At 39.5% G+C, this 25,185-nt stretch overlaps 1 protein-coding gene across 4 annotated transcripts in view; it reads left to right on the top strand.

The window, feature by feature from the left end:
- Positions 1-6,656: 6,656 nt before the first annotated feature.
- The window catches only part of LOC129182480 (solute carrier family 41 member 1-like), a 27,694-nt gene continuing 9,165 nt past the window's right edge, over positions 6,657-25,185 (top strand). Inside the window, exons 1-8 of one of the 4 annotated variants that reach the window (XM_054778673.1) lie at positions 6,657-6,796; positions 8,930-9,275; positions 18,214-18,321; positions 20,020-20,091; positions 20,245-20,389; positions 20,486-20,632; positions 23,300-23,444; positions 23,640-23,719. In XM_054778673.1, the coding sequence (XP_054634648.1) occupies positions 8,964-9,275; positions 18,214-18,321; positions 20,020-20,091; positions 20,245-20,389; positions 20,486-20,632; positions 23,300-23,444; positions 23,640-23,719 (1,009 nt within the window). In that variant the 5' untranslated portion in view covers positions 6,657-6,796; positions 8,930-8,963. The other 3 variants (XM_054778662.1, XM_054778684.1, XM_054778693.1) reach the window with 3 other exon arrangements.

Below are 25,185 nucleotides of genomic sequence, written 5' to 3'. Positions count from 1 at the left end.
GCTACCCTGATATCACAGCTGGCAACACGAGACTCCAACATTTATTTATAGCCACATTGCAAATTTCCATGCTAGTTTCCACCACGCATGCCAGACACTGTGGAAACACATGACCACCTATCTATCAAGCACCATGCTTATCAACACACAAGTGCTCTATCAGTGGCAGCTCGTAAAACGGAGAAAGACGCACACTGTCCCGCTTATAGTAGTTGTATGTTTCCATATATACTCTTGTCTATGTCATGGTACATTTATCAGCCTGTGCATGTGTGTGCAACATGTCTGCAATAAGGTGTTAACGAGGTGGTGAGAATGACAGAATCCCTGTATACTGTACTCCACATCATATTGTATAACCCATAACCAAGAAATAACCAAGAAATAAAAGTAAAGGGAAGCTTCTGGTTTATGTTCAAGATATGTAAACCAGTCAGTGCAAGGCTCTGCCATATTTCTATTTTTTAACCTCACCAAATGGCCAAAATTCGTAATAACGTGATGTTGCACTACACAAGGGTCTGTAGACATTATGCCCTAAAGAGACCATTGTGTCTGTGGTACCTGCAATACTTGTCAAAATGCTTCCCTATCTCCAGAAATAACTGAAAAATACTGTGAAATACATGCCAGGCCACTAGTTGGCAGTGTTGCTTCACAAAGAAACACTATGTACACGGATATTGTCCAAAAAGCTTTTTTTTGTCTATACTGGGGTGCTTTGTGTCAGCACTGATCCAGTTACACTTTTGTGGCAAAGGTCAGTTTTTCATTTCAAATAGACATGGCAGGAAGCTAGAAAAACCTTGCTGCATTGTTTTGGAACAAGACAAGCTAGCTAACAACAATGGAGGAGAATGAGGGTCTCCTGTGTTTATTCTTAGCATATGACTGTTTGGAAATACATTTTATTCAAGGAGACTGATGGCAGAAAGAAAATGGAACACTGCAAAGTGGAGATTATTTAGCATAATACTGCAGCGTCCAGATCGAAGGCACAGCAACAGCTAATAGTTAATGCTAGCACGTGTGTTTGTAATTGTCATTTTTCAGCCATGTATTCTAAAATAATGCAGTGACACGGTTGCTTGATTAATTAACAACCAGCAGGGGTTTAGATTATCCGTATGGTATTGGCACAGGATACTTGGCACACCCAGCTAAACAGGTACTAAAAATGCACTGGAGATTATTTAACCATATCAAACATATAAAACAAGGATTGTGAGCTAACTATGCCCCCTCTCAGGCCCAACATCAGTGAGGTCTGACCTCCATCATGGATAAAAACACCACGCAAAATCCTAAACCTAACATTAGTTGCAAAGGAAGCCCCTCCTCCATTTTTTTCTTCTCTACTCCACTTCCTATATGTGTGGCTTTGTGTCTTAATACTTTTGTTCCAATAATGTGCATTTTCCAAGTCTTCAAAATTATATATACAAGAGGGCAGTGGCGATTGCTCTAAGACTGCAAGGGATGTTCAGTTAACCGTAAAATGTCAAACAAAAAAGGTGGTGAAATATGTACTGCTGTGCGTACACTTCATTGACTAAATATGCACTAAAATACCTTCATCTTTAATTCAGAATCAGCTACTTATCACAGGTAACTGACACAACTTCCATCTCATTCGTCCCCGCAGCGCCACAGCATTTTTACACAGTCAGACGCTGAGCATCTGCTGACTTCACTGATCTGTACTAATAAGTCTGGATAGCTCATACGTCGCACGCCGGAGTGCAAGCCGCTGAAGCCAAAGAGACGCCAAAGACAATACGTTGTTTGCAACCTCAAACATACCGGTATGCATGTTCAGTAATATTATTTTCCAGAACATATCATATGAATGAATCCTTTTACATCAGTCATTCAGCAGCAAAAAAAAAAATTGTTGTTTATCCAAATGAAGGGTCATGCCGGGTCAATTGTATGCAAACTGGCTTGCTAACTGCACCGTGTACAATGCCTGATAAGCATCATGGAAACAGTGAGATTCTCCCATTCCTTCAAGTAATGCAACCTTCGTCCCTTAAAGAAATACATATATCATGATATAACAAAAAAGTATGTAAATTCCCCCTCAGCTATTATAGAGCTATATAAACGTATCAATTCTGGACATACATTTAATCAGAGGAATTTTACAGGATCATAAATATCTGAGAGATCGACAGTGCAAAACCCTTAAATTATCCATCATAAATCTACATTTCAATCATACTTAAGGGTGAAATGTTGGTCCACAGCCTTTGAACTGGCGATTTGTGCAGTTAATAGCTGCACATGCAGGCATCTTAAGTCGAAATTTGTGTCCAATCCGAATTAATAAAATAAGTTCACCACGAATGCAAAAGCTTGCCTGAGAAGTGTTTCTTGCGAGTAGCAATATGGCGGCCGTTTGCCTTCACAAGTCATCGCCAATGAGCTAACCAGATATATTATACAGATCAGTGGCTGACTTTGATGGGGAAGCGTAGAGTGGGTTTTTCCACTGAGCGAAACTGGATGGTCATTGGATAAATGCTGGGCTTTGTCCCGCCCATCGGACGCTCAGCGTCTGTCACAATATGTACCGGAAACACAATTGGTTCAGCGCATGCGCAAGAACTACGTCACTCCATGACATCCAACAAGGTTGAACTAGGTAAAAACGTACGCAATGCACGTAGCGCAGATGTAAAGGCATATCAGATTACTTATAACTAATAAATAAATTGAATAAAACACATAAAATGCAGTGATATTTCAGTGTAAACACCCATGAGTAGACTCCAATGACGGAGTAATCTTGAGGAATGGAGAAATTCCATCCATCCAAACGTATCTTTCTAGCAATATCTTTCTGGTTATGATATAAGAAAGAAAATATTTCTTATGTTGTAATTTCTCAAATCTTAACAACGTTTTTGGGAGTGGGTGGGATGCGTATTGCTGCTGTGAAATACACAGATTGCGTAGATTACACATGCCTAACATATGCCTGCTGAAAAATAGGTCCACCGGATGGAAACGCATTCTGCACGTGCGTAGAACCGAATGCGTTTCCGGTACGTATTGGTAGTGACAGCGTCTCTGGGGGTCTATGGGGCAGTGGGCTGGCATAGATAGATACTTTATTGATGATTGGATGATCTGTCGGAGGCAGAATCCTTTTTTTGATTGACAGTGAAATGAGCGAATCAGGGAACTTAAAGCGGCTTCTCCCTCCCCCCATTACGATCACTCACACTCATGTCGGTCACACAATAGCCTCGCGAAGCAGCTCCAGCAGCTAGCAAGCTGCACATTATGGCAGTTACTAGAATTTAGATATAAATAAATAAACACATTTATGATGTAGGCCGGGGAAAAAAAGGGTTTCCCCTCCTTGAATGACCAGCAGCCGCCACTGCAAGAGGGATATAAAAAGGACATGTGATTTAGTGTTAGTGCTAGTTGCGCTGTCATTGATTTATGCTGCCACTCAGTGGCGGTATTATGAACAGCTGTGCTGTACAACTCATAATCACGTGATACTTCAACGCATTAATATAACAGTACCCACTATGACAAATTATTAAATGCAATTAAAATGACACAATCTTTGTAATAGTATGTGTATGTCATTTCAAAATTTCCCATAGATACTAAAAAATATACAACAATAATGTAAAGTGAAATAATGTTCAATGTCTTCCTCATTTATAAACTGCACAGACAATGTTTTCTGTTACCTTTGAACATTCTTAACAGTTATACCTGTATAACATAAATTGAAATTACTCACTCATTGCTCACAGACAGAAACAGGACAGTGCTTGCAGAGCAGTACTGTCATTTTTTTTTTTAGGTGTTCCTGGAATTAATCAGTATAAAGTACTTGTAGGCCGCACGGTGGTCTAGTGGTTAGCACGTTGGCCAACACAGTAACAGCTTGGAGATCGGGAAGAATCGATTCTCCCCTGGGCATTTCTGTGTGGAGTTTGCATGTTCTCACCGTGTGCGCGTGGGTTTTCTCCGGGTACTCCGGCTTCCTCCCACATTCCAAAAACATGCATCTTAGGTTAATTGGTGACTCTAAATTGTCCATAGGTATGAATGTGAGTGTGAATGGTTGTTTGTCTATATGTGCCCTGCGATTGGCTGGCGACCAGTCCAGGGTGTACCCCGACTGTCGCCCGAAGTCAGCTGGGATAGGCTCCAGCATGCCCCCCCTAATGAGGAAGAAGCGGTATAGAAAATGGATGGATGGATGGAAAGTACTTGTACATATTTTAGCATGTGCTTAATCTATTGTATGTTGTATGTAATGGATGTTTAAATAATGGGATTTCTCCATGTCACTTTAAGTTCCATGTATGGCTCTCTATATATATATCATGACATCACATTTCATTTTCTCTTTCTACGCTCCTGTGGTGGCATCACATAAAGGCAAAAGAAAAGGCTTTATACACTTGTGGAGTTAATCCCTTATATCGGGGTAGGGAACCTATGGCTCGGGAGTCACATGTGGCTCTTTTGATGACTGCATCTGGCTCTCAGACATTTCTTAACACTGTCAAATGACATAAGCACCACAATGTTTACCATATGGATTTGCCACAAAAATGTGCTGAGTCCATGTCAGGATTAAAAAAAAAATAACATCAAATTACGGTTTGTATAAATACAAGCAGATCCATTTGGTTGACATGTATTTGCAGCCTCTCCATGACATAACTATTATGACATTCAGCTTTCCACATGACGGCGAGTTGTGTTACATGCAGCACTTTGACTGCATGTTGGCGCAGCATATTGGAGATGTCACTGAATGTCACTAATTCAACACATGCAGCAGGTTACATGCAACTGTTAATGGCCTTAAAAACAGCAGAGCACTCCTGCCCTATAGAAGATCATTGACTAGGATAAACATATTGCTTGTGTTCTAATTAATGGATTTATTAATTTGGATTTGCCATTTGTTGAGGCAAGAAAAGAGAACAATTCACAGTACATTAAAGCTGTAGATTTGGAACATGAGGCTTCCATTTACAATGAACTAGATCTCATTCATAGAAGTAAACTGTTTTGAGGCCCATTCAGACGTGCAAGTTGTGTTGCCTGCTGCCAGCAGAGAAGGAACAAGACAGGAGGAATGGGGGTGGGGGTATCCTAAACTGCTAATACCATGAAATTCAAGCCGGTGTCCCATGATGCATGCACATTGCTTCATGTACTCCTTACAGTACACAAGACACACAGTGTGAGCTGAAGAAAAAAAACTTAATATAGATCGACTTTTATGCTAAATTGACACACACAGCAAAAGTGCAGTTATTTTTGGAAATGTGTGGCTAGCTTGGCTACACACACAAGCTCTGCAGTTAAAAGGTAAGGGCGATACATTTAAATCTCAGCCTCACATTAAAGTTTGTTATGCACTGTTTGTTATAGCTTTTTACTGTATGTGTGTTGTATTGTGGGAGGACAACAGAACAGGGTTTTTTCCAAGACGTAATAAATATGTAGACTTAGCATAGAGAGCATGTTACTGAAGTGGGAGACATGTTTGTCCTGGGAAAAACACTGTAACACATATATCCAATTTAGAACCTTATTGTGTCATGAAATGTTTTTATATGGATTTTTACAGTAGATTCCTTTTTGCATTTTTTAAATCACAAACAAACATTTCATATTGAGTAAAATATAGATATTTTAGAATACAGATTAATGTGTAGGGTTTAGTTACTCCGTATATCCGCATGGGGGCAGGGTTTCGCTTTGCCACATTTTTTAGTCACCCAATCAAAGAGCGCCTTGTTTTTTTTAGTAGAGGTTACGATAGCTGTATTATGGCAAAGGACTCTAAATGTAAACGCATGTAACAGATTGTGGGACGCCATCGCGCAGTACGTCCGCCATGATGGTGAGCAAGAGAGGTGGGCGGGCTTGGCGCACAATATGTGTACAATGTATTCTGTAGCCCTGAGCTGATTGTAAAATAAAGTTATGCGCTGTGAACAGAATGAATATATATATGTAAATATACAGAGAGAGAGAGAGAGAGAGGTTTAAAAATCTATTATACTCGACAAATATGACCTACATGTAGATGTCAATAAAAACCTGAGCAGAAGTATGAAATGAACCTTTTCCTTCTTTATTTTACTTTTTTCCTTCCTTACAGTGTTACCAATGCTTGACAATTAATATACAAAATAATAATACTTATATTATATGGATAATTATGGAAGCCAACATTTATTTCAGTAATGACATGTTAATACATTTGATAGACTATAGCCTAAATCATCATCACTGACTTGTCATTAATTCAACTAATCACCCAGAGAAACGAAGTGACTTTAAGCGCTATTGTGTGAGTCCCACACAATATAAACTTTGTGAGTCTTATCCACAGTCTTGGCTATTTAGAACAACCGCAGTTATAAATCTACAACGTTTTTATAACACATACCTGTCTTTGTCTTTGGGAAACCCTAATTATGACAAATGTGGTCTTTTGGACCATCTATTGGCTCAATTAATGGCGTAACAGTGTGCCGAGTATATGTTCACCATGCAATGTTTCCGGATTCTGCTCACCATCATGGCTGCCAAACCTGCGCAGGGAATACTACGGAAGTAATACCGAGTTGACACCGTCCTTGCCATTTAGAGTCCTTCATTATGGGATGGCTGTAATCATCATGGATACTTCCGGTGTGGTGTCAACAGCCGTTTCTTTTTAGACCACACTCGTTCTTATATCATTTTTACAAGGCATTAATAGACACCGCCATAAATGAGTGTATTTTCTCAGGTATCCTTGACTTTGACGCTGTATAGCGTATGTATTTCAATTCATTTGTTGTAGTCTAGGTTATGAAGTGTGGATGTTTTGATGTTGTCACTTACGACGATAATACATGAAACACCTCAATACAGAGGCAATATTTAGCAATGTTACAAAACCCGTATTTTAGTGATGAAAAATTCTGAAACTGAGCGTGAGTGCTCTGTTAGGAGAGTCCGTGGGGTCATCCTTAAAAATGCCTTTTTTCATATGATAGGTGTATTTTCATTCGTATACATGTTTGTCATCTTCAATTTCGTATCGGATTTATATTGAGTGTTGGACCACATCAAGGCAAATCAGTGCTTGGAAAGTTAAGTACAACTTTAAGCCTTTCACACTCATGGACCGGAGCTTCAGGACACGATAAAAGGTATATTAATGTACTTTAATATCTATCTGCAGACGAAATTTAACTAAAATTGTGAGAAATATGTTTTTTTTTGACCCGGAAATACTACATGTCACGTTTGTATTGTTTGTCTTATTTTCAATATGGATGCCTTGATTGTAAATATAAAAGCAAATAAAATATGGATAATTTAGATATCCATCGATCCATTTTCTGTGCCGCTTCATTATAACAAAATCATGCCAAAAAAACATAGATTTTTCTCAAATATGGAGTGGATGTTATACATTCCTGTCATCAATGTTAGCTAATTATTTCTTGTGGTTAGTGTGGGGTGAAAACGAATACTAAGCTTGCTGCTGCACTGCAGTGCCTGCATGAAAAACATGACGCTTGATTTTCTTCCCTGAACTTTTTTTTTTTTTTTATTATTAAAGGAATGTAAAATGCTACTCTGTTGACTTTTAAAACAGATTTTCACAGCCTAAGTTATATATTTTGTAGTACATTTGTACTTGCCAAGGTCACTTGGGTGGATCACAGCTTCTTTCTTGACTCAATGTTAAAGCAATGGGGACCAGAGGCACAATTTTCGGGTGTAAAATCTGCTCTAACGTCTTTAATATTTGGGGTAGAGAAGTGAATGAGGTATCAAATTAAAGTTCAAGTCATGCCTTATCGGATAGAATCACAGACTTGATTGTACAAATTTAAAAGTGTTGTAACATTGCTACAATATTCACGAACATACAACAAAGATTTGACTTGAATTGATTAAAAATGCTGCAATTTAAGGTCAGACTGATGTCGTGTGATGTTTTACCCTCTCATATTTTTTTTTTCCCACACATTGACTTATTGCACGTTTAAATATTACAAAGTATTGCATTGTATTTGTATTTGTACCTGGTCAGTCCCCCCTTGGTCAAACAGCTAGCTTAACTGCTAATGCTGTTAGCTATTAGCGAGCTTTACAATGCATGCATGCATAGTACATGATAATGAAAAGTACCATAACTGCAGTTCTACTCAATTAAAGAAAGATTTTCAAGGCATAAGGGAAGTGCCAGAAGACGTCAGGGCAGAGGAGCTCGAGAAAAATAAAGAAAAACATCACACATGTGTGACCACTATTGCAATTCATTAAGTACAGTATGTATAGCAGGTGGGATTTTTATTGTGTATACCAGAATTGTTGTTTGCTAAATTCGGTAGATGTAGTGGGCTCAAGGGCCGCACGGTGGCCTAGTGGTTAGCATGTTGTCCACACAGTCAGGAGATGGGGAAGATCTTGGTCCAAATCTCCGTTGGGCAGTTGTGTGGAGTTTGCATGTTCTCCTCGTGCGTGCGTGGGTTTTCTCTGGTTTCCTCCCACATTCCAAAAACATACATGCTAGGTTCACTGGCGACTCTAAATTGTCCATAGGTATGAACATAAGTGTGAAAGGTTGTCTATATGTGCCCTGCGATTGACTGACCACTGGCGACCCCGTCTCTTGCTCAAAGTCAGCTTGGATAGGCTCCAGCATACCCGGGACCCTATTGAGGATAAGCGGCATAGAAAATGGATGGATGGTTATGGGTTCTTCTTTGCTACATGCCTTACCCTCTACAGTAGATGGTAATTGGTTCAATAGTTTTGTGCAATCCTGCTGGCTAATATGCTAACATTTAGGCCCATTCTGGTGGAAAACACATTGCGCTATTGTATTCTCTGATTCCTAATCATATCATTTGTGCTTTTCTAGATTAATCCTGTGCCAGACTGTTTGCACAGCCATCATGTCAGGCGATGACAAACCACCACAACAAACCCGCCAGAGGAAAAAGACCAAAAAGTCACGGCCCAAAGGGAAGAGCTCCAGTGCTAGTCCCAGTGCTGGACAGGCAGATAGCCTCAATGGACATGATGAGCTCACCTTACCCCCCATCCTTCAGCCGCTTTCTAAAAAGCCATCAGAGGCGAGGCCAAAAGTATCTGTAGCAAAAGTGGAAGAGGAGTCATCCCTAGTGATATGTCTGCAGGTTCTTTTCCCTTACCTGCTGGCTGGAATGGGAATGGTGATGGCTGGGATGGTGCTGGCTAGTGTACAGGTGAGTTGAGGCAGTTTTGTTCATGGCATATACATCATGGTTAAAAATGTAGATATGTAGTGGAACCTACAAATTCAAATGTCACCTGAGGTTTTGGGGGAAAATGTCGTTTGTGTTTTCACATTACTGGATGTATTAGTGTGAGCGAGCTCTTCTACTCCTGAATCGCTGCACACAAAAGGGTGAAAATGTGTCGAAACATGCACCCCTACTGCATTGCTGGCGCTTATTTTCCTGACAAATACACCACATGGTGGTGCTGTTATTAAACCCCATAAGTCGACTGACTTTCAGATAGAATTTCTCACACAGCTCTGCAAATAAAACTAACACAAAATTTGGTACACACTTTTAGGGGACTGACAAGCACGTGTATAGAATTTCAGCAGGATTGATTGAAATATCATGTATATGTTATCAGTAGTGGTTTTGGAGAATTAAATTATGGATTAAAACGGTTGATATTTGTCATTCAGCCCGAAAAGTAGGAGTGGCTAGTAGTTAATGGCTGTCACTCACTTGCAGCTCATGCCATCGTGTGCGCACGTATAAACGTACACTCAGTCTCAGAGCAGCTCAAGTCACCTTTTCCTGCACGTGTTATGTGGGGTGTGCCTTACATATGCTCTGAGCAGGAAGAGGGCAGGATATAGTAAGTTTGAACGCTAGCGCCCTCAGTGCAGTACATAACAATGACAGACAGCACCTTTAATGAGCCTGTGATTCCATTTAATCTTCATCTGCGGTTCAATTTAACTGGACTTGGGAAATTCTTGCTGTGTGCTTTTGCGATAAGGTAATCGCTGATGTGGGTCACCTTCACTTTACCCTCCACCGATTAACACATTTTATCCTCCATTGGGTCTTACCGTTCGCTTTTCGTCAGTCGCTCATCAGTTTCTCAGCTGTGACTGATAGAGGACAATGCGTAGTGGCTTCGACTGAATGAATGGTATGTCTGCAGGGAGATTCAAAAGGACAGAGCAGTCTGAATGGAAAGCACATCCAAATAAAAAGGCTTTTGTTTTAGGCTTCTTATTATAATCTGAGGATGTGTGTGTAGTGTGACTCTTTTTATTTTCCTTGGTGTCCAGGATTTAACAAGAACATCAACAGAATGTATGACTGTACTAAGACGTGTGTGTGTGTGTGTGTCTGTATGTACCTTTTTTAAATACACTAAGTCCCCAACTAACGAACACAATTGGTTACAGACGACCGTTCGCTAGTCGAGTCGTTCTTAAGTAGGGGAAAAGGTAATAGTACCAATGGTATGGGTACTAGATGTACGTGTATACATATACAGTATATGCGTATGTATGTAAATACGAGTTTGGATGCAGTAGTAATAATTAATGAAAAAAAACAAAACGTAATGATAAATGTTATTTACCTTTGAAGAGGAGTGGTCGAGCATACGTCGTTGGTGGTGGAGGAGGAGGCGGAGATATTGAAAAAAGGACAAATCGTGTCTTTAGACTCTTCTAAAAGAGGTAGTGTTCCGTGGGTGGTGTAGAATTATAAGCAGGCCTATTAACTCTTCGTAAACTTTAATCACAAGCTGTGCCAGGTTGCATGCTCAGCTCCAATTTAGCTTTTCTTCAGTCTCCTCCCACTGGTCTTAATCGCCTGTTGGTCCTATTAGCAGTGTCACAGTGCCCTCTACTGGTCAAGCATGTGAAATATGGACTTAAATATAAATAATGATGGGCTGGCTTATAAGGCAAAACGCATGAAAATATAGACCAGTCGGCTTGTGTTTGTATCTACGAGTGTTCGCACGTCGGATGTTTGTTAGTAGGGGACTTAGTGTAGTAAGGAAAAGTCACAGTAGATTCTAAGTTGTCATGTACGGTACATTACCGGTTCTGGGACAGACATTAAAGAGTTACCAAATCAATTGCATAGCATGGGTTGCCAGTGCCACCTGCATGTCATGGAACACTAGTAACCCTTTTTGATCCCTCAGGTCCACCGCACTTTGCACTGAGAGTGCATCAAGGCATTTCTTGTAACTGAATTAATAATTTCGCAACTACAGTCATCCTTCGTTTATCATAGTTAATTGGTTCCGGACCCGACCACGATAAGTGAATTTGAAGTAGAATTCATTATTAATAAATTGAATATTTTCGTAGTTAGACCATAGAAAGCCTATTTTTTTGTGCCATTATTGGAGCCCTGTAGACATGAAATAACACCCCTACAGTCACCTTTACACTCCGATCATTCTTTGTTTACACCACATTGCTAATACGCAGGCTACTGTATCACTGCAGGGACTATGCTTTTTGTTAGCGAGCTAAGTAGTTAGCCTCCAATTTATGTATTTTTTGTAAACGTAAGAAAGAGTTTCAAATAGAGTGGGGAAGAAGGATAAAGTAAGAAGCCAAAAACTTACCACTTCCACATGGAATGAGAGAACCTTTTTCACTTATATCTTGTCGGACATGTCATGGATGTGTGAAGGTGTCATGTCTCATCAATATTTTGTGTCATTACTGACACCTAGTGACCAGAATACCATGTATGACTTGTCTTTCAATATTATTTGACTAGTAGTGGGCCATAATCAACCACGAAAATGCAATAATGTATTTATTAATTAATGAATTTTTCAAAAACCGCGATAGAGTGAGGGAGCGATGTTCCAACCACGATGTAGTGAGGGATGGCTGTACTACTACTACTACTACGTTCGGAGGAACCTTGAATTTCGTTGTTATTTTGTTCTAAAAGGTAGACGAAAACCGAAATGTACAAAAAACTACTAACTTTTTTCCATAGGAAATCATGCAATTCCAATTAATCTGTTTCAGACACCCAGAAATATGAACAAAAAACACATTTTCTAGAAAGTAATTATAATTTTACATGCAGAAAACGATGCAAAATATTGTACATATACATGATCAATGAAATTGATGAATGAACATTTAATATCACTTTTACCTTTATTCAAGACAGAGATGAGTGGAAGGAGGGTGGGAGGTAGACACAAGAGCCACAGGGACGCTATTTGACTCTCATCCATTCCAAACATTAAAGAGTGGGAGGATGGTTAGAGCCGTATACTTGCTCATTTGAATTTTACTGTAAATTTCAGCAGCAGGTACAGTCACCCTTACTGTATTGTGTCTCTTTTAAACTGTTCCCCCTGCAATCTGTGTTAAGAAATGTTTATAATCCTACATTACATTTCACTTTTATTGTAGCAGATGCTACCTTTTGTACTTTTAATATGAGTTATTTCTTGCCTATTATTTCTCCCCTACTTTATCAAAGTATTGGTACTTGCAACTTTCTTTGGCCCAATGGTGGGGTTATTTTGCAACCATAATAAAAAAAAAAAGTGAATGCCTCCCCAGCACAGCTTTTGTCCAAGGAAGAAAGGAGAAAATGACTTCTTCATCGTTCTGTGTGCGTTCTATGAACAGTTAAAGCACCCACACGCACATAATAAAGATGATTAAAGGATTCCCTGGCCGGAATCTGTCTGTAGTGTCCCTATTCTAAAAGAACCACTGTCCATTCTTCACAGAGACTAAGTTACCAACGCGCGGGTGCTTTGTTTGGGCACTGTTTGGCCGTATAATAACTGAGACAGTTTACAAAAACAGACTTATTTTTGGCAATAATTTTGGTTGAAAACCGGGGCATACAATAACCAAGGTTGCACGATTATTTTTTCTTGAATGAAGACACATCTTTCAGTGTTTAAAACTGTCCATTGTATAAATAAGTGAAGCTGGCCAAACAAGTTTAATGATTTACAGTATCTGCTTTACTTTAAATCCACTCCAGCCTGTAAGTGTGTATCAAAATGTTTTTTTTTTTTTTTTAATTAAAGCTAGACTCTGAAAATTGGAGTTTAGCCAGTCTATCAGGGCCGCCAAGGATATTTTCTTTGTCTTTGTCATAATACCCTTGGCTGTACAAATTGGTTGCTGTATAAGACTGTAAAATATCACGTAAGTCATAAGAGACGGATGTTCCTCAGGTCTGACTTCCATTTAGTGAATTTCCATGAAGCAGCATTTCTCTTCATGCCTGTGTTTTGGGGGTTTGTGTGTGTTGCAATTTGCAGCATTTTACTTTTGCATTTTTTTTTTATCCTGCAGCTTTTATGTGATTTGCAGCATTTTTAATTTTCAGCATTTTTCCATGTGTTTTATGGTGTTTGTGCATTTCTGGTTTTGGAGCGTTTGGATTTTGCTGCGCGTTGCCCCTGTCAGCCACCGTAGGTAACAGTTTAAACATGCACACGACACCAACAGGTCTTTGTTGTGGTAACTGGCAACTGTTACAGCAACAACAGTTTGTAGGTGTTGTTGAAGTGTGGCGCTTCAATCATTAGCTTTGACATTACGTTGAGAAAAGTGTCTTGAAAACTAGTTTTAGTAGTGTTTGCATACGACAGGATAAGGGTAAACATATAGCAGGTTGAAAAGTGGTAGAATAAAAGCATAGGCTGGTCATGACATAAGGATGGTTGGTTAAAAAAGGAGTAAGGAGATTAGTAGGATGCTATTAGACCAGTGAAGTAGAAATACAGTGGTGTGAAAAAGTGTTTTCCCCCTTCCTGATTTCTTTTTTTTCATGTTTGTCACATTTAAATCTTTCAGATCATCAAACAAATATTAGTCAATAACAACACAACTAAACACAAAATGCAGATTTAAATGAAACGTTTTATTGTTAAGAGGGAAGAAAATTCCAAACCTACATGGCCTTGTGTGAAAAAGCCCCCTAAACCTAATAACTGGTTGGGCCACCCTTAGCATCAACAAGTGCAATCAAGTGTTTGTGATAACTTGCAATGAGTCTCTTACACTGTGAAAGAATTTTGGCCCACTCATCTTTGCAGAATTGTTGTAATTCAGCCACATTAGAGGGTTTTCAAGCACGATCCCCCTTTTTAAGGTCATGCCACGGCATCTCAATAGAATTCACTCCACTCCAAAGTCTTCATTTTGTTTTTCTTCAGCCATTCAAAGGTGGACTTGCTGTGGTTTGGATTATTGTCCTGCTGCAGAACCTCAAGTTTGTTTCAAAATTGCATTTTGTGTTCAGTTGTGTTGTCACTGACTAATATTTTTATTTGTTTGATGATCTGAAACATTTACAGTAAGTGTGACAAACAACAACAAAAAAAAAAATTCAGGAAGGGGGCATTTTTTCCCACCACTGTATATTGTCGGAAGTAGGACTAAGCAAGAGGGAATAGTGTTAAGTGTATGCCGGTAAGCTTGTCATTTCCCATCTGGAAGAGCATGACGTGCAGTGGAATCGGTCCTGCCTCTTTATCTACTACGTCACAGCAGAGCTGAGCAGAGCAGTACTATCCTGATGCTGAAAGCACAAGAGGAAGACTTCACTGCCAGACACCAGCTGCTGCATCTTATTACCGGACCTTTTGGATTTCTTATTGCCAGGACAAATGACATCTCATTAAACTGATTGAACAGTCACACCGTTGGTTTTTTTGTTTTTTTTTCTGGAAGATGCTGTCGCTCAGGAGGTCAAGTTTATTACTGATGGGACCGAAAAGATTGAGGACTAAATACAACAAAGACTTAACTGCAACTGAAGCTCATGGGAAACCAGTACTCTTCGTACTGTCTCTATCTGTATTTTTCATTTGAATAACCTTTTTTTACTAAAAGACTTTTCCATAAGAGTTTAGCAAGAGTAAAGCAACAAGACAAACATTGTGACATAAGTAGGCAAAATGGTGTTAATGTTCTCATGTTGGTGCTGATAAATGGATCACCTCATCACTGCTGACTCACTAGCAGGTCAGTGATACCAGGCATCATTCTATGGAGGATGGGAACACCGTTAACCTCAAAACCGTCATTGTAACTTGCATTTCCTCTTGAATGAAACCAAAGACCAGAGTTGAACTCACTGAATACTTAATAAATGTACTGAACAGTAGAAGTTTGAAAAGCTAACCTAAAACATTGCAAGTTAGTGTTCACAAGTTCAGTTACAGTTCTACAGCATAACAACCTACAAAGGACATTGTAATTCGTATTAGCTCTTTAATGCAAACCTCAAAATGTCTTACTGAACACTTAACTGTAACATAAGTAAGAGGAACTAACCTAAAGCCATGATTGATTTAAAATGTATGTACTTTTGAATGCAAACTTAAACACTTCAGTGTAACAGAGTGAGTCATTAAACCATAAACTAAACTAAACCCTAAACTATACATTGTAACTTAAACGTATTCAATTTTAAATGAGATACAGTAAATGTGTCACTTGAACCCTAAACATTTTAAGTTAAATCTGCTGAATTTGAAGTGTTGTATTGTACTTAAATGTCTAGTTTACATGCTGTAAAACCCACTAGCACTGTCAACTCAGATAAATAAGTAGAACAAACTTATTTTAAAAAAAGTTAATCTCACTGGAGTGTACCAAGAAAAACGTAAACATCTATTAGGTTCCATTGTTTTTTTTTCAAGGCAATAGTTTTGCATGTTTTTTAAAGTAAGGTTAACTAATAATTATCCATTGTAAATGAAATGCATCATCACTGACTAAATAGTTAACACCAAGCACATCCTATTAGTTTTATTTTGACAATGAACTTTTATCATTGATAGGAAGCATAGCTTTTATGTAACTGTTTCAGGTTATTGTTTTGCCTGTCGATAAAGTGACTCACCAATCAGTCCATGAGAGTATCTGGTCTTGACCTGTTTTGCCTTGACTGATGCATCATTTCATATGAGCTTCTCCAGGAGTGAAAGTACATGCAGCTGCTCCTTTTGGACCTTTAATTATGTAGTGCTTTATTTATGGACAGACCACAAGACCTTTTGACTGTGATCAGTTGGAGCTCAGTACAGCATCCAAAAGATTTTTGTCCTTTTTTCCTCATTGCTTTAAACTTTGGCTGATTTCAGGCTTCAACTGCCTGAGTCACATCTTTACATTTCCCGTGATGACGTACATTAACCTGAAGTAACCCTGTCACTCAAACATGGCAGTGACTCATCTTGAGCTGGAGCTTTTCTACCAGGGGAATAAGTTACGCGGCGTGACGTGGAAGCTAACACGCTCAGAACATGGATTTCTACCCGAGAGCTCGTGGCTCATCGCTCTGCAGGTCGTGGTACCCTTCCTGGTGTCAGGCCTTGGACTGGTCTTTGCTGGTGTCGTCATGGACATCATACAAGTATGCAAACGAGCGTAATTAATTCTATGTTGTATTAATGATGGGAAAATTGGGGAAAAAACTGTAACGTGGAAAAACTGGGGAAAAAACCCTGTAACATGCATATTTTATCTTCATTATTTATATTTGATAAAGAAATGATTCTTTAATACACCTAAACATTTTCCAACTTCCTTGACAGGTGTACAATTGTACAATTGCTATACAGTTGTTGATGTAGTTTGAATGGAGAGCCAAAATCAGCACTTTAAGCACTTTTGAGGCATTTGTACTGAAATGTATCAATGCTCCAAATCATTTGTTGAATAATCATTTGATGGCAAATACAGTTTTACAAGCTTTGCTTAACCATCATTACACCTTTATGGAAGGGGATTTAGCACTAATCCCCTTGTCTTTCTGTCATTTGTTAATCATCGCTACTGTTAATACCAGTCTTGACAGTGGCAAGGTCTGTGGCAGACATATACCTTCTCCTGTGGTGTCTGGAGTTTAATCATTGGCTCCTTACCCACCAGCATCATCAGGAGCACTATTGCTGCAGCGGGCCATGACCCGACATAACCTCGCAGTCGCCTAATAGTCCCCATTGCTTGTGTGACGTGTATAATTCAAGCCTCATTCCTCATTGATAGACTTAGTTACTTCTGGCACATTACTGTTATTGACCTAAATGTAAGACGACACCTGTTTTCCAAGACTCCTTTTTGGACACAACAGTCACAAAGGATATATTTTTTTTAGTTGCTGGACAGTTGTTTAACAAGTCTACTTCATTGATCACTATAATCATAAAATTGGCATTATAACTCCTCTGTTGTTTGCTAATTTGCTAACAACCTTTGAGACACTTTTCCTGCAGTTGCCTGTGTCACGGTTGCATCTCTCTAGGACTTATATCCGGATCAATATGGTACATGCATTAGGTCACATGTATTACAGCCCTTTTTAATGTTGTTGTCATGCTAAAAGTAGGATTTATATGACATGGCAGCGTGGAGCAAACCTACAGAATTGCATTTTAGCTGTGTCTAGTCTTTAATTAATTAGTCTAGCTAAAAAAAAGCTCTCCAAGTTGTGTCTAAAAATATCCTTGAATGCCCTTATCCTACTGTATAACTTTGGATTTTCTCTGTATGTTTGGGGACAATCAATTTTTTTGCCAAATAAATAAAAGGTTTCACAAAATTACAAGACCTCCAATTAAAGTACATCAAGTTAAAATGTAGAGCAACCTTTTCTGCTGCTTCTTAATTCTTATATTATGAAACTGCAGCCAAGAGTGCCTGCATATAGTTTTGTTATTTGAAAGTTGTAATACTTTTGCATCAGATGCATTAATCTTTCACCGCATCTTTCCTTGTCTCCTGCCCACCCTCCCTGCACCTCTCCTCCACATCACTTGTCTCTTAGCAGCTGCCGTCCTCTGTTCTATGTGCATCTATTTAAAGCTCTAAACCCCATGGACCTGCCAAGTACACTTGTAGTCAGAAAGTGGTGGCGGGCTCCAAGCCATACGTTCTGTGCACTCGGTGAACCTTCTTCTGTCACATGACCGGAGAGGTGGAATGAGGGAAAAGTAGGCGAGTGGGTTCGTTTTGAATATGTAATGTGCTTATTTAAGATGTCTGCAAGACAGGGAGGTTCATGGGGTACATCTTGAATGAATTTGAAGTATCTCTTTTTAAAAGGAGGAGAAATCATGGTTGTTTCTAAAAATGTCTTTTTTTTACGTGTCTTTCAGCACTGGGATGTGTTCAAGGTGATCACAGAGGTGTTCATTCTGGTACCTGCACTGGTTGGACTCAAAGGAAACCTTGAGATGACCCTAGCTGCCCGCCTCTCCACTGCTGTAAGATTGGTTTGGTTTAATTTTATTTGAACAATCATAAAGATTACAATGGAAGACATCTCATGAATCATCATTTCACACTTCCACATGTCCAAAAGGAGTAGGAAGAAGCAAAGCGTATTTGATCCTACCCCCAATGCATTTTACATCTTGTACTGTACATATTATTCACTTCCTGCATTCCATGTCATATTATTCCATATAATAATCAGTGTAATAATAAGTAAATAATAAAGAATAAAAAACAATCATGACAGAACAGTAAGTATAATAATCAAGACTCTTCTGCCTTATATTTAGCAAACATCAACTGCTTGTATTGTTTTTTGAAGTTGCTCATCTTGGTACATTGTTTGAGTTCCTTGCTCAATTCGTTCCATAATTTAATTCCGCATACTGAAATGCTGTGGGATTTCAGCGTTGTTCTCGCATATAAGTGTTTTAAGTTTATTTCTCCTCTAAGATCATATTTCTCTCTGACGCCCGATGTTGACACAAAAGCATATTTTGCTGCTAGAAAGTTGATCAATAAAATATATATTTTACTGCAATTGTAGCGGATCACCACCCAAGTATAAGGCTTTAACATCTGTGTATACCTTGATGTTGTTATTTAAATGCATGCATGCATTCACTAAGAAATGAAGAAAAATGTTGAAAAATGTCCTATCAGGTTAAATACTGTAAGTGAATCAGCAATATTATTACTAAAAAAATATTGAAAGACAAGTTATATGTAGGTTTTCTAAGTATGAAAGTATTCTGTTTATTAATATTGAATCCAGCTTTGCGGAAATTCATGTAACCGTAAAAAAAGATACTTGGTGCCCACTTTGATGTGGTTCAGTTAGCAGTCTCTCTGGTATTTTTGGCTGAGCAGTAAGGACCATATCCATAAAGTAAAGACCTGATTGGACAGCTTTCATGATATGTTTCGTGACATAATTCATATTTCAAAATGCTGTCTGCTGGGTTGAATAAGAGTCATGCGATTTCATGAAAAGCTTCTAAAATACACTGTGTCAGTGTTATACAAGCAGGGGAAGAGAGCAGATTCGAGACAGAGCACTGCCAACACATTTTCTCTTACATAGCTGTCATTTCTGCATGCTTTCTGCTATCATTTTAAAACTGGTCTAAGTCTTTGGTTTGTTTAGATTTGAGCTCAAGTGAACTAAACCACACTAGAGTTCACTTACAAGCGGGCCAAGACCACACACCAGGGTTTGGTTGATTGTGTTTACACTGTACTAGCAGAGCTAACGCGTCAGAGTTTCATTTTAACCCAACCGAACATGACAAGTACCTAGAATGCCACTGAAGGTGTATGCATACATAACACCACACTAACTTACTGTATATTCAGAATTGTCATTAACATTTCCCTCATCTTTTTTTCCAATCTTTTCTTTGGGTCCAGCCAAGGCCAAGCACACATGGTAAAAAGTAACATTGGTAGTGCAGTAGTCCACATAGCTGACTTTTATGCAGCTGGCACAGGCTCGATTCCCTCTTAGTGTCCCATTCAAAATCTCCATGTGACTGATCATGATGTACTGTAGTCCTCCTTAGGCTTCACTCCCCTGCAACCCTGAGCAGTATTATTTTTGAAATCTGATTATAAAATTGCATCTGTCCATTTGTGCGTCTTGGTCATCTTGTGAGGTCTGAATTGAATTGAATTGAATTGTCTTTTAGGCCAACACGGGACAAATGGATGACCCACATAAACAATGGACCATGGTGTGCAGCAATCTAGCACTAATACAGGTACTGTACACACTGAAATTCATGTGATTGAAGGTTATTAAGTAATGTCAGTTTACATATAAAATAAAAAGCAAGTCATCGATTTTCAATCTATTTTTCAAGTCTATTTTTACTGATGAAACACTCATTAGACTCATTTTGCACTTTCTGCAGGTACAAGCGACGGTTGTAGGCTTCCTTGCTGCTGTTGCAGCTGTTTGTTTAGGTGCAATTTCCAGAGGGGGAATTGAACTGGACCAGGCAGCTGTTCTGTGTGCCAGTAGCATCGTCACGGCGTTTGTGGCTGCTCTCTCTTTAGGTGAGTGACCCTGGACTCGATCATTGTATAAGATTAAGAGTGGACAACCAGTTGCACTGTCTCTTTTATTTCCTTTTGGTATGCTCTCCCTTTCAGGCTTGTTGATGGTCGGTGTGATCATTGGCTCCAAGAAGGTAGGAATCAACCCAGACAATGTGGCCACCCCTATAGCTGCCAGTTTGGGGGATTTGATCACCCTGTCCCTGCTGGCTGGAGTCAGCAGCATCCTTTATGAGCACATAGGTGAGAATATACATCTATACTGGTACGTCACTTTTTGTTATTGAGCTATTCCACAAGCGCAGAGAAAAATTGAAAACTGAAGCGTTTTTTCTCATACGAATAATGTAAATCTAATTAATCTGTTCCAGACACCCAAACATATTAACAAAAATATATTTTATAGTGAATGGTTATAATTTTACATGCAGAAAACAATGCAAAATAATTAGAAATAATGAGTGAAATGGATAAATGGAACATTTAACATCACTTTTACCTTTATTGAAGACTTGTTGGCAAAGACAGCAAGGATGGGGAGGGGAGAGGGGGGGGATCCACACCAACAACAACTTCTCAACATCTTCAGACATTTGTGATCTCTGTATTAACATCTTTACCTCTTTCACAAAAACGTCCATGATTTCTTCTTTCTTTGCCAGGATGGAACTTATTGTTGATGCAGCAAACTGACTAGTTTTTGTAACATTCTCATTTGAGTTTTTGTAATATTGTGTAAACTAAGTATGGTGAGATTTGGCATTGGGTGTGTGATCCAAGATGGCTGAATAAACAAGTCATGGTGGGAGTATCGCCCGTCCACATTTTTATTAATACCATAAGATTCAATGTACCGAAAGGCAAAATACAACAGTTTGTTACGTGCTATATTGTATGATTACCCAGACAGTGTATTACAACCGAGGTGAAATTTTGAAAAAATGAATCATGCGAAAACTGAAGTTTGACAGTAGCTTGATTTTTGGTTATTGTCCTAAAAAAAGCTTTGTTGTGTTGATGTGTGAAATAGTTTGTTCAGTTTTGGCTGACTGTGTCCAAATGTGAATAATAGGGCGGTAACACATTTATTTAATTAATTACGTTACTTTTTTTTTTTTTGCATACCGTATTTTCACGACCATGAAGCACACTGTATTAAAAGGCGCAGTCACAGCTACAGGTGCTATTTTTGTATTTAACACATACACAAGGCGCACCGTGCTATTGGGCGCAGGTATGCACGGTAACACATACCGACTTAACAAGCCCACCTGAAATCAGGATGGTCATCACTCAACACAACAGTCTCAGTCATGGTGCACAACTAAAAACATCACACAGCAACGCAAAAACAGACAAGACATTACCTAAATTTTTGCAGAACAATAACTAACAGCTATTTAGCTCAAACATGTAACTTTAAGAGCATTTGTACCAAAACACTACCGCAAAGCACGCCGGGGAACGACGCGACAATACGTTAGCATGCTTGCTATTGTATGTTTTTAAAAAGCCAGCGAGAGCAAAACTGAGTTGGGTTGTACTTTATTGAAGTATTTAACAATGTACACACATTATTTTTGATTAATCCTCAGCCACAAATCCATCAAAGTCCTCATCTTTTGTATCCCAAATGAACAGCGGGGCAAGTTCTCCATCAAACACGCCAGGTTCCCTGTCGTCATTGTCAGTCAGTCTCGTTGCCGTGCGGCGCCTCAGAAATGATGCTGGCTTTTGTGAAGGCTCGAACAGTGCATCAGACATGTTAGCCCAAGCATCCACAATCCATTAGTGAAGCTGTGTTCGCTAGCTGTCATCCATCGCTCCCACGCCGCTCACAATGTAACTTTAAACGCTGTGTTTACATCCATTCACAAATTGTGGCGAAACTAGCACGGCGCTGCATTCCAGTGTTCGCTAGCTGTCATCTATCGCTCCCACGGCGCTCGCAACGTAACTTTAAACGCCGTGTTTACACCGATGTCCAGTGGTTGGAGTTCCCTTGTCAAGCCTCCCGGAATGATGTTAAGCTCCAGGTTCATTTGTGGTGACGCGTGTGAAAAAAACATCCGGTTTCTTTCCGTACACGTCACTCAGCCATTTTCTCCTTCCAGCCGATTGGTCCGGCTGGAAACTTTTCTTTAGGCAGCGTCAGCGTCTACCACAGGTAGCAGTTTCTGTCCATTACCATGGCAACCAAGCACAACAGTAAATGCCGACTTCTCGTGTCGCGTTGTGTGTATCGCGAACGTGCTGGTCTTCTCTACAGTGTGGTTCACCAGGATATGGAAAGTGAGCGGCATGTCGTCCATGTTTGTGATGTAGTTGGATGGATAGATGGCGCCATTTCATAATAAAAATATACTTACATAACTACTGGGGCGTGCCTTTAGCGTCCTCAGTCACGTCCACCTTTCCTTTCCTCCATACAAGCAGCGTGTCGGCAGGCTCCCAGTCAGTCGAGCGGAGCGCTCATAAAAGTCACGCAGCAACACTTACAGATTTTCTTACAGATTTTGGAACTCGGTACACACATACGGTGCTCCGCATTATAAGGCGCCCCGCCCATTTTGGACTAAATTTAAGACTTTTAAGTGCGCCTTGTGGTCGTGAAAATACGGTAATTAACGCATTGGCAAGCCACGGCTTTCTGTTATGGCAACATACGGCGGCACGGTGTAGCTCCCCACAGTCACACAGAGTCTGACGCTCTTTTATAACTTTATTTTGACCTGAACACATCAAGAGCAGTGCAGTTCCAACACCATATATGTATCTCCTGCTGTAATTAATAAATAAATACCCTTAAATTAAAGCTAAAATGCTACACTTCAGCCATATCTTGATTCTTTCATCGTTTCATAATGTAATATTTAATTAAATTAATTGCTAGCTGTTCTTCATCCATAGATACATGGTACATATCCCCCCTGGTGTGTGTGGTTTTCCTGGCTCTGATTCCACTCTGGGTGGTGGCAGCCCGGCAGAACCCTCAGAGCAAGGAGGTTCTTTACTTGGGGTGGCATCCTGTTTTAGTAGCCATGTGTATTAGCAGGTATACGCACACACACACTTTGTCAATGTTATTCATGATCATACCAATTTTTAAGCGGATGTGTTGATGTAAAATACAGACAGATGAAGAAGTATTATACAGTTTTAGTATGCCATACAAGTGTTCCTCCTACTGTAATTCATTATGGATGAGATTCCACATGTTATTAATTGCCACCATTTTGCTCATTTTCAGTCTTGGAGGCTTGATACTGGACAAGACGGTCAGTAATCCCAACTTTGAGGGGATGGCTGTTTTTACACCAGTTATAAATGGTAAGATGGCTAAGAATAACTACTAAAGAAACACAATACAATATCTCACGAAAGTGAGTACTGTACAACCCTCACATTTGGCAAGGATTTGATCATATCTTGTCAGGGGACAATACTATAGAACTTTAACTTGGGTATAAATTAAATTGGATATACAGTGGTGTTAAAAAGTGTTTGCCCCCTTCCTGATTTCTTTTTTTGCATATTTGACACACTTTAATGTTTCAGATCATCAAAAATATTTTAAATATTTAAATATTAGTCAATAACAACACTACTGGACACAAAATGCAGTTTTTAAATTTAATTGAGATCTATCAGTCATCAAGGTTATAAAGTCATTTTAAAAGCTTTGGGACTCCAGCGAACCACAGTGAGAGACATTATCCACAAATTGAACAAAAACATGGAACAGTGGTGAACCTTCCCAGGAGTGGCCGGCCAACCAAAATTACCCCAAGAGCACAGCAAAGACTCATCCAAGAGGCACAAAAGACCCAATAACAAATTCCAAAGAACTGCAGTCATCACTTGCCTCAGTTAAGATCAGTGTTCATGACTCCACCATAAGAAAGACACTGGGCAAAAATGGCCTTTGTGGAACAGTTCCAAGACAAAAACCACTGCTGAACAAAAAGAACATTAAGGCTCATCTCAATTTTGCCAGAAAACATCTTGATGATCCCGAAGACCTTTGGGAAAATACTCTGTGGTCTGACGAGACAAAAGCTGAACTTTTTGGAAGGTGCGTGTCCCATTACATCTGGCGTTAAAGTAACGGCGCACTTCACAAAAAGATCATACCAACAGTAAAATATGGTGGTGGTAGTGTGATGGTCTGGGGCTGTTATGGAACCACGAATTCTGCTGTCAATGTGAGCATGAATTATTGTTTGTCTTTATGTGCCCTGCGATTGGTTGGCAACCAGTCTAGGGTGTACCCCACCTGTCGGCTGGGATAGGCTCCAGCATGCCCCTGTGACCGTGGTGAGGATAAGCGACATAGAAAATGGATGGATGGATGAATTTTGCTGTGTACCAAAAAATCCTGAAGGAGAATGTCCGGCCATCAGTTCATGACCTCAAGCTGAAACCAACTTGGGTTCTGCAGCAAGATAATCCTCTAAAACACACCAGGAAGTCCACCCCTGAATGGCTGAAGAAAAACAAAATGAAGACTCTGGGGTGGCCTAGTCAAAGTCCTGACCTGAATCCTATTGAGATGCTGTGGCATGACCTTAAAAAGGTGGTTCATGCTGGAAAACCCTCCAATGTGGCTGAATTACAACAATTCTGCAAAGATGAGTGGGCCAAAATCCCTCCACAGCGCTGTAAGAGACTCATTGCAAGTTTTTTTTGCAACACTTGATTACAGTTGTTGCTGCTGAGGGTGGCCCAACCAGTTATTAGGTTTAGGGGGCAGTTACTTTTTCACAGTGGGCCATGTAGGTTTGGATTTTTTTTTC

Source organism: Dunckerocampus dactyliophorus, chromosome 1 (assembly GCF_027744805.1).
Source record: "Dunckerocampus dactyliophorus isolate RoL2022-P2 chromosome 1, RoL_Ddac_1.1, whole genome shotgun sequence".
NCBI lineage: Eukaryota > Metazoa > Chordata > Actinopteri > Syngnathiformes > Syngnathidae > Dunckerocampus > Dunckerocampus dactyliophorus.
The sequence above is the reverse complement of the archived record's forward strand: the minus strand, read 5'-3'. Positions and strand labels throughout refer to the sequence as shown.